Source organism: Oncorhynchus tshawytscha, linkage group LG09 (genome assembly GCF_018296145.1).
Source record: "Oncorhynchus tshawytscha isolate Ot180627B linkage group LG09, Otsh_v2.0, whole genome shotgun sequence".
In the NCBI taxonomy this organism is placed as follows: Eukaryota; Metazoa; Chordata; class Actinopteri; order Salmoniformes; family Salmonidae; genus Oncorhynchus; species Oncorhynchus tshawytscha.
Window position 1 is genome coordinate 50,559,636 of NC_056437.1, and position 14,672 is coordinate 50,574,307.

Here is a 14,672-nt window from a genome sequence, read left to right on the forward strand (position 1 = left end):
AAGTGCTCCACAGCACAGAGAGATCTAAATCAAACTGTATGTCACACGCTGCGAATACAACAAGTGTAGACAACCCGTGAGATGCTTACTTAACAAGCCCTTAACCGACAGTTCAGTTCAAGAAGAGTTAAGAAAATATTTAACAAATAAATGAAAAGAATATCAAGGCTATATACAGGGGGTACCGGTAACGAGTCAATGTGCGGGGGTACAGGTTAGAGGTCATTTGTACATGTAGGTAAGGGTGAAGTGACTATGCATAGATAATGAACAGCGAGTTGCAGCAATGTAATAGTCCTGTGGCAATTTGATTAATTGTTCCGCAGTCTTATGGCTTGGGGGTAGAATCTGTTAAGAAGCCTTTTGGACCTAGATTTAGTGCTCAGGTACCGCTTGCTGTGTGGTAGCAGAGAGAACAGTCCATGACTTGGGTGACTGGAGTCTTTGACAATTTTATGGGCTTTCCTCTGACACCGCCTATTATATAGGTCCTAGATTGCAGGAAGCTTGGCCCCAGTAATGTACTGGGCCGTACGCACTACCCTCTGTAGCGCCTTACAGTCAGATGTCGAGCAGTTGCCATACCAGGCGGTGATGCAACCGGTCAGGATGCTCTCGATGGTGCGGCTGGAGAACTCGTTGACATACCATGCCTTGCACAGTGGCCAAGATGGATTACATTACTGCCCTGTGACACCACAACTCTCCCCTTTTCACGCATGCCTCAAATCACCAACTTCCGAATGGCGGCACGGCATAGCAAAACTGGCAGTGCCACTCCATCTGTAGTGGTAATGGGAGTAGAAGTGGTAGTATTGTGTACGCATGCCTGCTCTTGCTACACAGAGAGGAGAGCAGACGGGCCAAAACAACACCAGGTCCTTCCCAAGACACGGAGTCCCTCCATGAAGTCACCACACAGGGCTGTGGCCCTTAGCTCTGCTGCCCCGGTGGTGTGTGTAGCACAGAGGCGCCCACTCTCCAGACCCTCACACACAAACCTCTGACTCACTCACTGGGGAGGGCTGTGTGATGACTGAGCTGCATGGATGGAGAGGCCGCAGGCTAAAAAGGCTGCATCCCAAAACTGTCTGCCAGTGCCAAAGGGGGCTGCCCAGTCATTTCCATGTGTGCGTGTGTGTGTGTGTGCTTGGTCTTTCAGAGTGCTGAGAGATGACTGCCAAGCCCATTAGATGGCTAATTCTGACACCAAGCCTCTGAAATGGATACAGTTACTGCCCGCCTGTCCTGCCTGCCCCGTCTGCCCGCCTTGCCCCGTCTGCCCGCCTTGCCCCGTCTGCCCGCCTGCCTGCCTTGCCCCGTCTGCCCCGTCTGTCCATCAACAAGCCACTTTCAGGTCCCAGGATAGAGGGAGAGGATGCCTTGGCATTTACAGCACTAACAGTCAGGCAGCTGATATGTCATTAATAACAGGCACCAATCTGCAATTACCACACACACACACACAGAATGACCAAGCATTTGTTCAGAATCCAGTAGGTCAGGCTGTTTGATGAAGAATCCCTGCATTTAAATTGCTTCATAAACATCTCTCTGGGGCTGACTGTTTCTGAGGCTGGTTTGTGACAGCCAGTGTGTGTGTGTGTATGAAGGGGAGATGCAGCAGTGTCATTAGGCTGGTTTAAACAAGATGCCAATGTGTAAAAAGAGCCACTGGCAAAACTGCCAGAGAGCCAGGCAACCAAGCACCACTCTCCCTCGTTCTTATTTTATTGACAGTCCTTTTCCTCCTCTCTCCCTCTATGGAAAAAGCAGAGGGGAGGGGAGAGGGTGTATGCAACATGAGTGTTGGGTGCATTGTGCAGTGTTAATGCTGTGTGTACAAAACAAGGCAGCAACAAGGCAGGCGAAGAGGGAGCAGTGTATCACTGCAGTACCCCTGGGAGACCGATCCCCCGCCCGCCTCTGCCTCCCCGGAACGCAACGAAACGGCAAGTCGGCTATCTTTGGAGAAGGAGAGGGGTGTAGTGAGGACAGATGGGGAGTTCTAGCAGAGAGAAAGCGAGCGTGAGAGAAGGATGGCAAAGGTTGAGAGAGAGAGCGCGCATGTCAGAGGAGAGGAAGAGAGCAGTGTGTTCGTAGTAGTTGTGGCGTAAACCACCCTGTAGCCCAGCAGGGGTTGTGATGCTCTGCGAGCCTCTGAATGAGGCAGCTATGGCTCTGAATGACATGATCACAGGCACAGCTGTGCGGAGTCATGGAGTCTTTAACCCAGCTAGAACACACAGAGAGAAAGGCAACAAACAAAAAAATAACACACAAAAGCATACAGACAAACACACATACAGTGCACAAGTTGCGCACGGTACACACACACACGAATATGAATTAAAGATCAATTCTAGATCATATCTAAAAACCCTCATCTCTCCTCTCCACACACCAACAAAAACCTAGAAGGAGGAAAAAAAGCCTAAGGGAGGGGTGGGGGTCTCATTCAGAGAGCATCCAGCACACCTGTCGTATGGGGGGGAAAAAAAAAAAAAAAAAAAAAGTCGTCTTAGAACAAGAAAATGCACTAACTATTACTGGTACACACGGCAGAAGAAGAACTGAGACGGTACAAGAGCTCCGTGCAAGCATATTCATTTGAATTTATGTTGGCGCGATCCAGTGCCTTCAGAAAGTATTCAGACCCCTTAACTTTTACCACATTGTTGTGTTACATCTCATTATAACATTTCTTAAAATCATTTTTTTCACCCCCCCCCCCTCCATCAATCTACAAACAATACACCATAAAGACAAAGCAAAAACTTTAGCTAATTTAGAAAAAATAAAAATATCACATTTACGTAAGTATTCAGACCCTTTACTCAGTACTTTGCTGAAGCATCTGTGGCAGCGACTACAGCCTCAAGTCTTCTTGGGTATGACGCTACAAGCTTGGCACACCTGTATTTGTGGAGTTTCTCCCCTCCTTCTCTGCAGATCCTCTCAAATTCTGTCAGGTTGGATGGGGAGCGTTGCTGCACAGCTATTTTCCGGTGTCTCCAGAGATGTTCGATCGGGTTCAAGTCCAAGCTCTGGCTGGGCCACTCAAGGACATTCAGAGACTTGTCCCGAAGCCACTCCTGCATTGTCTTGGCTGTGTGCTTAGGGTTGTTGTCCTGTTGGAAGGTGAACCTTCGCCCCCAGTTTGAGGTCTTGAGGGCTCTGGAGCAGGTTGTCATCAAGGATCCCTCTATTTTGCTCCGTTCATCTTTCCCTCGATCCTGACTAGTCTCCCAGGCCCTGCCACTGAAACACATTCCCAAAGCATGATGCTGCCAACACCATGTTTCACCGTAGGGATGGTGTCAGGTTTCCTCCAGACGTGACGCTTGGCATTCAGGCCAAAGAGTTCAATCTTGGTTTCATCAGACCAAAGAATCTTGTTTCTTATGGTCTGAGAGTCCTTAGGTGCCTTTTGGCAAACTCCAAGCAGGCTGTCATGTGGCTTTTACTGAGGAGTGACTAACGTCTGGCCACTCTACCATAAAGGCCTGATTGGTGGAGTGCTGCTGAGATGGGAGAACCTTCCAGAAGGACAACCATCTCCACAGAGGAACTCTGGAGCTGAGTCAGAGTGACCATCGGGTTCTTGGTCACCTCCCTGACCAAGGCCCTTCTCCCCTGATTGCTCAGTTTGGCCAGGCAGCCAGCTCTAGGAAGAGTCTTGGTGGTTCCAAACGTATTCCATTTAAGAATGATTGAGGCCACTGTTCTTGGGGACATTCAACGCTGCAGAAATGTTTTGGCACCCTTCCCCAGATCTGTGCCTCGACACAATCCTGTCTCGAAGCTCTAGAGACAATTCATTCGACCTCCTCCGAAACACAACCCGGCCAAGCCACACTGCTTCTTGACACAACGTCCACTTAACCCGGAAGCCAGCCGCACCAATGTGTCAGAGGAAACACCGTACACCTGGCGACCATCTAGTCAAACGGCTACCCAGGCTATTTGCATTCCCCCCCCTCCACACACACCACTGCCACTCTCTGTGGTCATCTATGCATAGTCACTTTAATAACTCTACCTACATGTACATACTACCTCAACTCACCGGTGCCCCCGCACACTGACTCTGTACCAGCACCCCCTGTATATGTATATATATATATATATTAGTTTTTTTTACTGTTGCTCTTTAAAATTACTTTTCTCCTTGTCCGCATTTTTTTTTTTTTAACTGCACTGTTGGTTAGGGGCTTGTGACTAAGCATTTCACTGTAAGGTCTACCAACGCCTGTTGAATTCGGCGCATGTGTCTAATAAAATTTGATTTGACCATGTCAGCGTGCATTGCGCCCGACTCTCCACAGGAGTGTGCGATGGGACAGGAACATCCCTGCCGGCCAAACCCTCCCCTAACCCGGACTGCGCTGGGCCAAATGTGCGCCGCCCCATGGGTCTCCCGGTCGCGGCTGGCTGCGACAGAGCCTGGACTCGAACCAGGTTCTCTAGTAGTACAGCGATGCAGTGCATTAGTCCACTGCGCCACTCGGGAGGCAGAATCAAGTTGGTAATTTCATGAGCGTTTATGTCCGCTTCTTCTCACATTGTCTTTTTAGTCTCGTCTCCTTCGGCTGCGATTGTGCACCTCTCTCTCTCTCTCTCACACACACACACACACACACGCAATCACTTCCTCCTCTCTGACAAGCGGTTTCAACTTATTTGTATTTGAGAATCTGTCCAACGAAATCGATCATATGGACACCGAAAGACAAACATTATTTTACTGAAATAGAGAAGTTACCCTTTTTATGTCATCTCAACTCCTCAAACTGCGTGCAGAGCAGACACTACTAAAAAAGGAGTATCAATGGACATTCATTCTGGAAAATGTCTGCTCAGTTTGTTGCGTGCAGCACTGCTCTACCGCTAGCTACATTTAAGCCAAAAGACTGTTACACTAACTAGAGGTCGACCGATTGTGATTGTTCAACACCGATAACGATTATTGGAGGACCAAAAAAGCAGATACTGATTAAAATCGGCCAATTTATTTTATTTGTAATAATGACAATTACAACAATAATGAATTTTAACTTAATATAAAACATCAATAAAATCAATTTAGCTTCAAATAAATAATGTTCAATTTGGTTTAAATAATGCAAAAACAAAAGTGTTGGAGAAGAAAGTAATATGTGCCATGTAAAAAGGCTAACGTTTAAGTACCTTGCTCAGAACATGAGAACATATGAAAGTTGATGGTTCCTTTTAACATGAGTCTTCAATATTCCAAGGTAAGAGGTTTTAGGTTGTAGTTAATACAGTATTTATAGGACTATTTCTCTATACCATATGCATTTCATATAGCTTTGACTATTGGATGTTATTATAGGCACGATAGTATTGCCAGTGTAACAATATGGCTTCCGTCCCCCTCCTCGCCCCTACCTGGGCTCGAACCAGGAACACGTCGACAACAGCCACACTCAGGGCATAGTTACCCATCGCTCCACAAAAGCCAAACATAACGTTTTGCATTGTTGCCAAAAAGTTCAATTTTGGTTTCATCTGACCAGAGCACCTTCTTCCACATGTTTGGTGTGTCTCCCAGGTGGCTTGTGACAAACTTTAAACAACACTTTTTATGGATATCTTTAAGAAATGGCTTTCTTGCCACTCTTCCATAAAGGCCAGATTTGTGCAATATATGACTGATTGTTGTCCTATGGACAGAGTCTCCCACCTCAGCTGTAGATCTCTGCAGTTCATCCAGAGTGATCATGGGCCTCTTGGCTGCATCTCTGATCAGTCTTCTCCTTGTATGAGCTGAAAGTTTAGAGGGACGGCCAGGTCTTGGTAGATTTGCAGTGGTCTGATACTCCTTCCATTTCAATATTATCGCTTGCACAGTGCTCCTTGGGATGTTTAAAGCTTGGGAAATCTTTTTGCATCCCGGCTTTAAACATCTTCACAACAGTATCTCGGACCTGCCTGGTGTGTTCCTTGTTCTTCATGATGCTCTCTGCGCTTTTAACGGACCTCTGAGACTATCACAGTGCAGGTGCATTTATACGGAGATTTGATTACACACAGGTGGATTGTATTTATCATCATTAGTCATTTAGGTCAACATTGGATCATTCAGAGATCCTCACTGAACTTCTGGAGAGAGTTTGCTGCACTGAAAGTAAAGGGGCTGAATAATTTTGCACGCCCAATTTTTCAGTTTTTGATTTGTTAAAAAAGTTTGAAATATCCAATAAATGTCGTTCCACTTCATGATTGTGTCCCACTTGTTGTTGATTCTTCACAAAAAAATAGTTTTATATCTTTATGTTTGAAGCCTGAAATGTGGCAAAAGGTCGCAAAGTTCAAGGGGGCCGAATACTTTCGCAAGGCACTGTATATACATACATATATAAAATATCAAATATAAATAATTAGCTGGTCACTCACTAGCATGTGGGCTTGTTCTTAAAAGATTGTTCATGAGACCGGTGTTTTATTGCTATTGAGACACAGACGTGTGTACTTAGCCTCTAAATCCATGATATGTTTGTTGCTTATTTTGCTTGCTGCCTGCTCCCGAGGGTGCATTTGGTCTGTGGCCCTTCCATGGCCCTTCCATGGCTACATTGTGTGGCATAGTCGTAGGCTACTCTCCCATGAGGATTCTGCTGCTGTTTCAAAAATGGCACACTAATACTATTCAGTGCACTAATTTTGACCGTAGCCAATAGGATGCCATGTTGGGACACAACCATACCCTCACTGAATGACCTCAGCAGCGACCCCAGGGGACCAGCCCAACATATGAACAACAACAAAAATATCACGGATTTCCTTTAACATCACCTTCACGGCTCCGGTCCAGCCACAGGTATTAAGATAATATTTATTGACGCTGCTGCATTATGGGGGAAAAAAATAACATAAGTAAAGAGGTGGAAGCAGGGGGGGCAGGACCAAATCATTTTCTACAGTCTCTCTCTCCTGACAGTGCTGACAAACAATGAAAGGGACCTGAGTGCCAAAACAAGGGAAGAGGGAGGAGGGCTGTTGCAGGAGGAAAAGAGGAGATTAATCCCCCTGCTCTCACCTCCCCTGCCATCAGGAGTTCATTAGCCCCAGTGAGGGATGGAGGAGTGCACATTGCCCTTCACTCACACTAACACGGGCCCGGCTACCTCCCTGTTTATCTTCCTCCTCCCACCACCACCACCCTGTTTACCCCCCCTACCACTCATTTACAACAGGGGCCCAAGCAAGCATATGTCCAACCATTTAAGTTTCCTGGCTGGACACTTGTGTTACCTTGAGGTGAATCAAGAGTTAAAACCTAGGGGACCGATTGTTGTTTATAGTTTCCTTTCATTCCCAAATTGTGGCCTTGACCATTTGTTGCCATCAGAGAATGAACGCTGCTTTTTGGATGTGTATCCTTGTAAAAGGGTTGGTGTTGTGTTGATTATTAGCGGACAGCAGTAAATACAGACACCAACCCAAAGCTTGGTGCTTTTTAAAGACGCCTTGCTTTACAGAGGCTACTGACTGGTGTAATCAGGCACTGCCGGCAGACATAAAAATGAACCGTTTTTCAAGCCTTTTCATGTGCCGGGAAACTAGAGATGCTGGGTAATCTACCTGGCTTTGATGCAAGGTGAAAAGGGCAGGGGGAAAAAGACAGCCACCTGACAACCACCGACTGTATCACCATCAGCAAAGCCTCCGATTACCTTCTTGAACAGGCTGGGGACTTGCGTTCTATCAAAGTTCTGGTACACAGTTTGCGTCCCCAATGGCATCAATTTATAGCGCACCACTTTTTTTTTTTTTATATATAAAGGGCCCATAGGGCTCTGGTCAAAAGTAGTGCACTATGTAGGGAATATGGTACCATTTGGGACAGAACCAGTAGTTTGACAAGTGTCATTTGTTCAGTACCACTGACTGCCACAGGAGCTGGGCTTCATTATTTCCCTTATTCAGAAGGACACAGTGTCAAAGAAAGCATGAAAAGCTGTTATTCCAAAAAAGCCTTTTGAAATGTGTTGCATGTATGTTTGTTTAGCTTGTGTGTTTTGTGTTCCAGTCCTGCCTCACAGCCGAGGGGAGAAAAAAAAAAAAAAAAAAAAAAAACTACATTTTCCATTCCTCCTGCATCATACCCTGCTCCGCAATTATATTTCAATAACAATTCGTGAGTCACCGGGCCGGGTGAAAGACATTCATCTCCTGGCGTTTCCAGAGATTTCATCCGCCCTCTGCCCACTGAACAGCAGGCTCCCACTGAGACCTTGACAGGCTCAGTTAATGAGCATCCATTCCAGGCCACAGCAGGGCCATCCGCAGCAGAGAACACACACACACACACACACACACACACAGAGACATGAAAGCACACACAAACGTTCTTACATAAACATGATGCATGCACACGCTTACACACAAACAAGCATGCAAGTACATGGTCACACACGCACAGGCTACAACACACACACACCGCTACACATGTAAGGAGATAAACAGCCAAGGACGATGAAATGAGCTCAAGCCAACAACCATCCCTATTCACGAGAAGGCCTTACCAAGAGAGAACAAAAACATACAAAATAGGGACCAATTCGAGGTAAAAAGGAGTTGGAGCACCACACAACAACAAAAAGGTGAACAGGTGACTGACGGTGACGGCAGTTTGTCGTGGAAACGTCAGTCACCTGTTTGCATCGTATACAATGGATTAGCGTTTGACTAGTAACTGAAATGTTGCAAGATCGAATCCCCAAGCCGAGAAGGTAAACATCTGTCGTTCTGCCACTGAACAAGGCAGTTAACCCACTGTTCCTCGGCCTTCATTGAAAATAAGAATTAGTTCTTAACTGCATTGCCTAGTTAAATAAAGTTTTTTTTTAAATGGAGCATAAATAAATCACTTCCTCTTCCTTTGCTGAAGCACAAATGCCCACCTAGACTCTTACCCTTCCTTTTCCTTTCCCCCTGCATGGATGTCAACACCCTCCCTTGACACGTAGCAGTAACAAACACACACACACACTGCTTGGGAAGGTTACTGAGGCGAGTGTGTGTGTGTACAGTTGGAGAGATGTTAAAATGACATGAGCAGCAGTCAGTGACTCCATTCATGAAACCCCCGTGGAGAAGCTGCTAATACCATACTGCAGATCATGTGAGGTACTTGCCCCCGTTTTTCAATCAGAGAGTGCTACTAACACACACAAAAACGCAGATTAGGAGCCCGCCCACACACACACCTGTAACATAGATTACTAACACACATGTACACACTCCCCCCGAGCGAACCCCACCTCCCCCTACATGTAATAAACTGTGTTTTTCTAGGTAAGAGTATCTGACCGAGAGAGATGCACTTCCTAACTTCCTGCCAAATGTATGACTATATTAGACACGTAAACTATATACACACACACAAAAGTATGTGGACACCCCATATAAATCAGTGGAGTCGGCTATTTCAGCCACACCTATTGCTTACAGGTGTATAAAAATCGAGCACACAGCCGTGCAAACTCCATAGACAAACATTGGCAGTAGAATTGCCTTACTGAAGAGATCAATGACCTTCAGCGTGGCACAATCATAGGATGCCACCTTTCCCTGTTTCAGCATGACAATACCTCCGTGCACAAAGCAAGGTCCATACAGAACTGTTTTTTTTTTAAGATCGACGTGGAAGAACTCGACTGGCCTGCACAGAGCCCTGACCCCCATCGAACACCTTTGGGATGAATTAGACCGCCGACTGCGAGCCAGGCCTAATCGCCCAACATCAGTGCGACCTAACAAATGCTTGTGGCTGAATGGAAGCAATTTTCCAATATCTAGTGGAAAGCTTTCCCAGAATAGTAGAGGCTGTTATAGCGGAAATGGGGGGGACCAACTCCATATTAAATACCCATAATTTGGAATTAGATGTTCGACGAGCAGGTGCCCACATACACTACATGACCAAAAGTATTTCCCTCAGATTACACAGACCCACAAAGAATTCGAAACACAAATCAAATTTTGATAAACTCATATCTACTACCACAGTGTGCCTTCACAGCAGCAAGATGTGTGACATGTTGCCACAAGAAATGAGCAACCAGCGAAGAATAAATTCCATTGTAAATAGAACCTATATTTATTTCCCCTTTTGTACTTACAACACTGTACATAGCCATAATATAATATTTGAAATGTCTATTACTTTGAAACTTGTGAGTGTAATGTTTACTGTTCATTTCAGTTTTGTTTATTATCCATTTCAATTGCTTTGGCAATGTAAACATGTTTCCCCATGCAAATAAAGCCCTTTGAATTTAAATTTAATTGAGAGAGCGCTCTTATGCCCCCACACCATGACTCATCTCCTGTTTCATGGAGGGAGGGGGGTAGAGCTGTCACAACTGGATCCCAACATGATTCAGACTTAATTGATTCAAGGAAGGGACCAGTTCAATTACATTTGTGCAATAAGAGGAGCAGGATGGATTGCGCAGTCTACTACTCTAAATCACTGGAGGTAATGGATTGTAAGAAATGTTTACTTATTTGTTTGTTAAAGAGGACCATAAATACATAATAACATTTGGATGTACTCGAGGTTATGTGCTGTAAAGTAAACTTCACATACATTGGCACCCCCCATAACAAACCAAAACCCCTCTCCCAATAAGAACGGAAAATATAAATGTGAGCCCCCCCCACAGCTGTCAAAGATTTCAGCGCGTGGCACTTAAGAGAGTCTCAATGTGTAATTCAAAACACTGAAAATATCTTGACCCCAAATACATCTGATTATGAACATCAAGTTCTCGCTTCTTAAAATGGGAACATCAAGATGCTGCTCTGTCCCCTCTACTCGCCATGCGCAGCACCACCAACACCCCCCCCCCGCCCCCCCGATCTATGAGCACAGAGTTTCTGAAGGTAAACAATAGCCACTCCCCCTACAGTTAGAACTGCACAGCGAGAGCCAGGGAGGGGAGAGGAGAGTTAACAAGCTTGTTCTAATTCTTAGATAGGTGCGTGCTTAGCCTTCCGAAATACACACTCCACTTCTTGGGAACGCAATTGGCATTCACGTGCGATTTCAAACCCACAACCGAGCGACACTGGATGGCGACAGTAACTTTAGACAAATCCAGTTTTATAGCGCAATCGTTATCAAAAATTCTGCTCATTTGATCTTTTCAACGGGCAGATAATATCCGATCACTCGTCATTAGCCCAGCATGTGCATTTTCAGCGCCATATGTTGGCGAGACGCGGTCCCTCCTCGCGACACACACACTTGCACGACTCATGCATAAGTTGTCAATAATTGCTTCGAATTCAACAAAATAATTCATTAGCCATTTGTTTCACTGAAGCATGTTACGCAAGAGCACCTCAGGAAAATCCCGCAACCGAAATTATTTCATAACAGCGGTGAACATAGCTATGACCGCCCGCCTGTAAATAATATTCGCTGCGTAGTTGGCGTTGCTAACATTGCTTGTGAACTGGGACCTGACATTTTCATATTTTCGAAAATAAGAAGTTGCAGTTGAACGTTCTTCTCGTGTTAACTATTTGTGTGGCTATCACAACCATCTGACCCACATGCACTAACGTTACACATTTCACTACCAGCTCTGGAAGTGTGCTTTTTCCCCCTGTGCTAACGTTACATGCTACTACTGTACTTCTTGGGAGAAGAAACCAAATTCGAACCTACCTTTTTACCTTGATTGCAGTCAGCTTCCGATGGCGAAAACGTCCTCGACTCTGGACGATGAGAAATCACGAAATCATTTGAAGTTAACCACATGTAGTGACAGTGAATTTCACGGTGGTCAAATTCCAGTGCAACTACCCTAGCTAGTTAGCTAGTTAACGTTAGCCCACCGACTATCCACGTTGGTGACAGGACGTGCCTGCGAGGCTGTGGTGACAGCACGTCGATCAGATGCTCTCCCAAGAGAGTCCAAATAAAAAGTAGCAATTTACAAATTTAATCCATTATAAAGTATATCCGGCAGCATAACATTATTACACAAAACTGCGATGGCCGCCTTCGCAGTTATCAGCTAAATACAGTTAAATGTAGCTAACTGTTAGCTACCTTTAGCAGACTTTAGGAGTATCATCCGTAAATCCAAATTGTCTAACGGCTTGCAAGATAGCCTCGAGCTGCAGCCAGCAAGTCAGTTCTAATGTAAGCTAAAGCTATGCCGGGTATAGCAAGGTAAGCTAACAAATCTCATTTTCAAAGCCATGTCGCATTTGAAAATAGTCCAATGTGATATATCCCCCAGGTCCCGATTTGTCACGTGAGTGTGTTTTCAGATCCAGTAGGGGAGAAGAAAAAATATATATATGTGCTTCATTTTCATGGAATGAAATGTTGCAAGCTAGTTTCGAGACGTTCTGCCGGAAAAACCCAGTCGCCTGCCCATTCGCTTCCCCTCTTGCCCGCTCATGTTCTCCCTCTTGTGCGAGGGTTCTGCAACCTCACAACAAAAATAAGCTCCTACTTTAAACTCTTTTGGCGCCATATTAATGACGTACTTTACATTTTGCCGTTACTGAAAGCCGATTCAAATGTCTTTACGATGGGTTCATTTCGCCAAAAACCTAAAAATCTGACATGGAAATCAAATGGAATTATATTCTTCACCTATCACTCGTTTGAAAGTGAACGCCACCGTTTAGTGTAAGCGGTTTGTTAAATTGGGTAATAACTGCTCAATAATTGGGCATTTACTGAGAAAAAAATGGGCTATTCATATTTCCTTTCGTAATAAGAAAGACATTGAAGAAACGTGGAAATAACGTTAGGCTTACTTTCAAACGTTTTTCATAGCCTATTTCAATCCACGCCAAGCCATGCTGTTAGTTCACACAGACAAGTGATATCAATTCCACAGCATTTACTACTTTCTATTAGGAGTGATCTGTATTTTGCCGGATCTCCACCAGTCTAGGTTGAAGATTTTTTTTAAAAGGGACATTGCACAATTCCCATGCAGAAGCGTTCGAAAATAAACTAAATCATTGGACTTGGGCCGGAGCGAAATTGAATAGAAGTGAATACCATTACAGAAAGTTCGACATCAAACGCTCTGCATGGAATTATTGGATTGTCTTAACCTTAGTATATTTTACAGCTAGTCTCCAATGAGGGTTACTTGTGTATCTGGTAGTAATCGCACGCACCTTCATGTAATTGCGCGTGGCCACCCAGCCAATGATGCATGGCAGTATTTTTTTTCTATATCAATGATTGTTGTTGTGTTTCTGACATCATATATTTGCACCCTTGGCACGCATTTCTAAAAAAAAAAAATACAAGCGGTGCAGGCTTTTCTTTACCCAGCTCACATAACCGCGGGAAGTGAGGGTGCACCCTCTGAAAAATCTGGGGGGGAAAAAACAGGTATTTTGGAAATAAATATTTTTCACATAAGTAGTGCCCTGGGCATTTAATTGTTCTGTATTAGTGTACCAATACCCCCCCAAGTGAAATGATAGACACACTAGCTTTTTCTGGCACAGATTCAAACGTGCTGTAGCAGCCTGCCCCGCACCACAGGTGGGTTAAGTCCCTTGGGAAAACACACAATGCCACTCCATGGGTATTTGATTGTACTGACCGTTAATTTACTGTCTGCTGGACTCATCGTTTATTTAGCAGAAAATTAATCCATGCTGCAACATATATGTCCCATATCTGTCCCAAATGCCAGACTATTCCCTACATACACTTTAAAGGGAATATGGTGCCAAATGGGACACAACCCTCCTCTCATTAGAAGGGCCTGTGTAAGTGTAAGTTGTGGTTCTCTTTCATTCAAGGTAATGTACGTCCTTTCGGTTTGATTGTGGCATCCAATAGGCTTTTGATTAGGCCAGGCCAGGGCATCCAAATGTCAGCTACCTACATCAATGCCACTGTATCTCATGATTGATAATATTACAACAAACTGCTTGTCGGGACTGGAGAATTGGTGCGAATTCTGATAGTTCAGAGGTTATTCTAGGGCAGCCTGACAAACCTGGGAGACTGACAGACTGAAACGCCTGCAGAAAGAAAGACAGATCCTCAAATTTGTTTCATTATGGTCTAGACTCCTAGAATTATCTAGGCCATCCGTAGATTTTTTACATTACAGCCCTTTCATACTTTAAATCCCTATAGAGATCATCAGCACAACAGTATTGTATAATGATATGGTACAGCCTTTAAAAAAAACAGTGATTTAAAAGGGTGCAATGTTTTAAACCGAGGTATGAAGATGTAATCATTGTCTCCTGAGTCAGAAGCCGATGATTGAGATCTACTATCTCCATCTGTATTCAATTCAAGTCATCATGTGTTTTCCTGTACTTCTCTCATACTTGTCCCATTTGCGAGGCAGTGACCTTCTCAGGCTGCGTCCCAAATGGCTTCCTATTCCCTTATATGCTCCACTACTTTTGACCAGGGCCCATGTGATATTGGAGTGGGGGTACTTCTTCCTTGGCTCATTCCCAGCATGCTGCTGAACAGGCTACCTGTTGTCTCCATGTCTCCCAATTACAGTTTTCTCTTGACTAAGCATACATTAGATGACTCATCAAAAATATGTGTTGCCAAGCCTCTTGGAACAGTGTATTATTTCAGCATCAGTGTGTATTTTATGCTGAGTGAAGAGGTGTGC

The 14,672-nt window shown here is 44.7% G+C and overlaps 1 protein-coding gene across 3 annotated transcripts in view; it reads right to left on the minus strand.

Moving 5' to 3' along the window:
* Positions 1 to 12,884, minus strand: part of jade2 (jade family PHD finger 2) — a 134,466-nt gene extending 121,582 nt beyond the window's left edge. The window contains exons 1-2 of one of the 3 annotated variants that reach the window (XM_024432196.2): positions 12,817 to 12,884; positions 11,708 to 11,757 (exon numbers count right to left, since the gene is read on the minus strand). Coding sequence is in view for 2 of the 3 variants with exons in the window: in XM_024432195.2 (XP_024287963.1) it covers positions 11,708 to 11,800 (93 nt within the window). In the remaining variant the exon portion in view is untranslated. Of the gene's footprint in view, positions 1 to 11,707; positions 12,655 to 12,816 lie in introns of those variants that run through there. The other 2 variants (XM_042327017.1, XM_024432195.2) reach the window with 2 other exon arrangements.
* Positions 12,885 to 14,672: the final 1,788 nt, after the last annotated feature.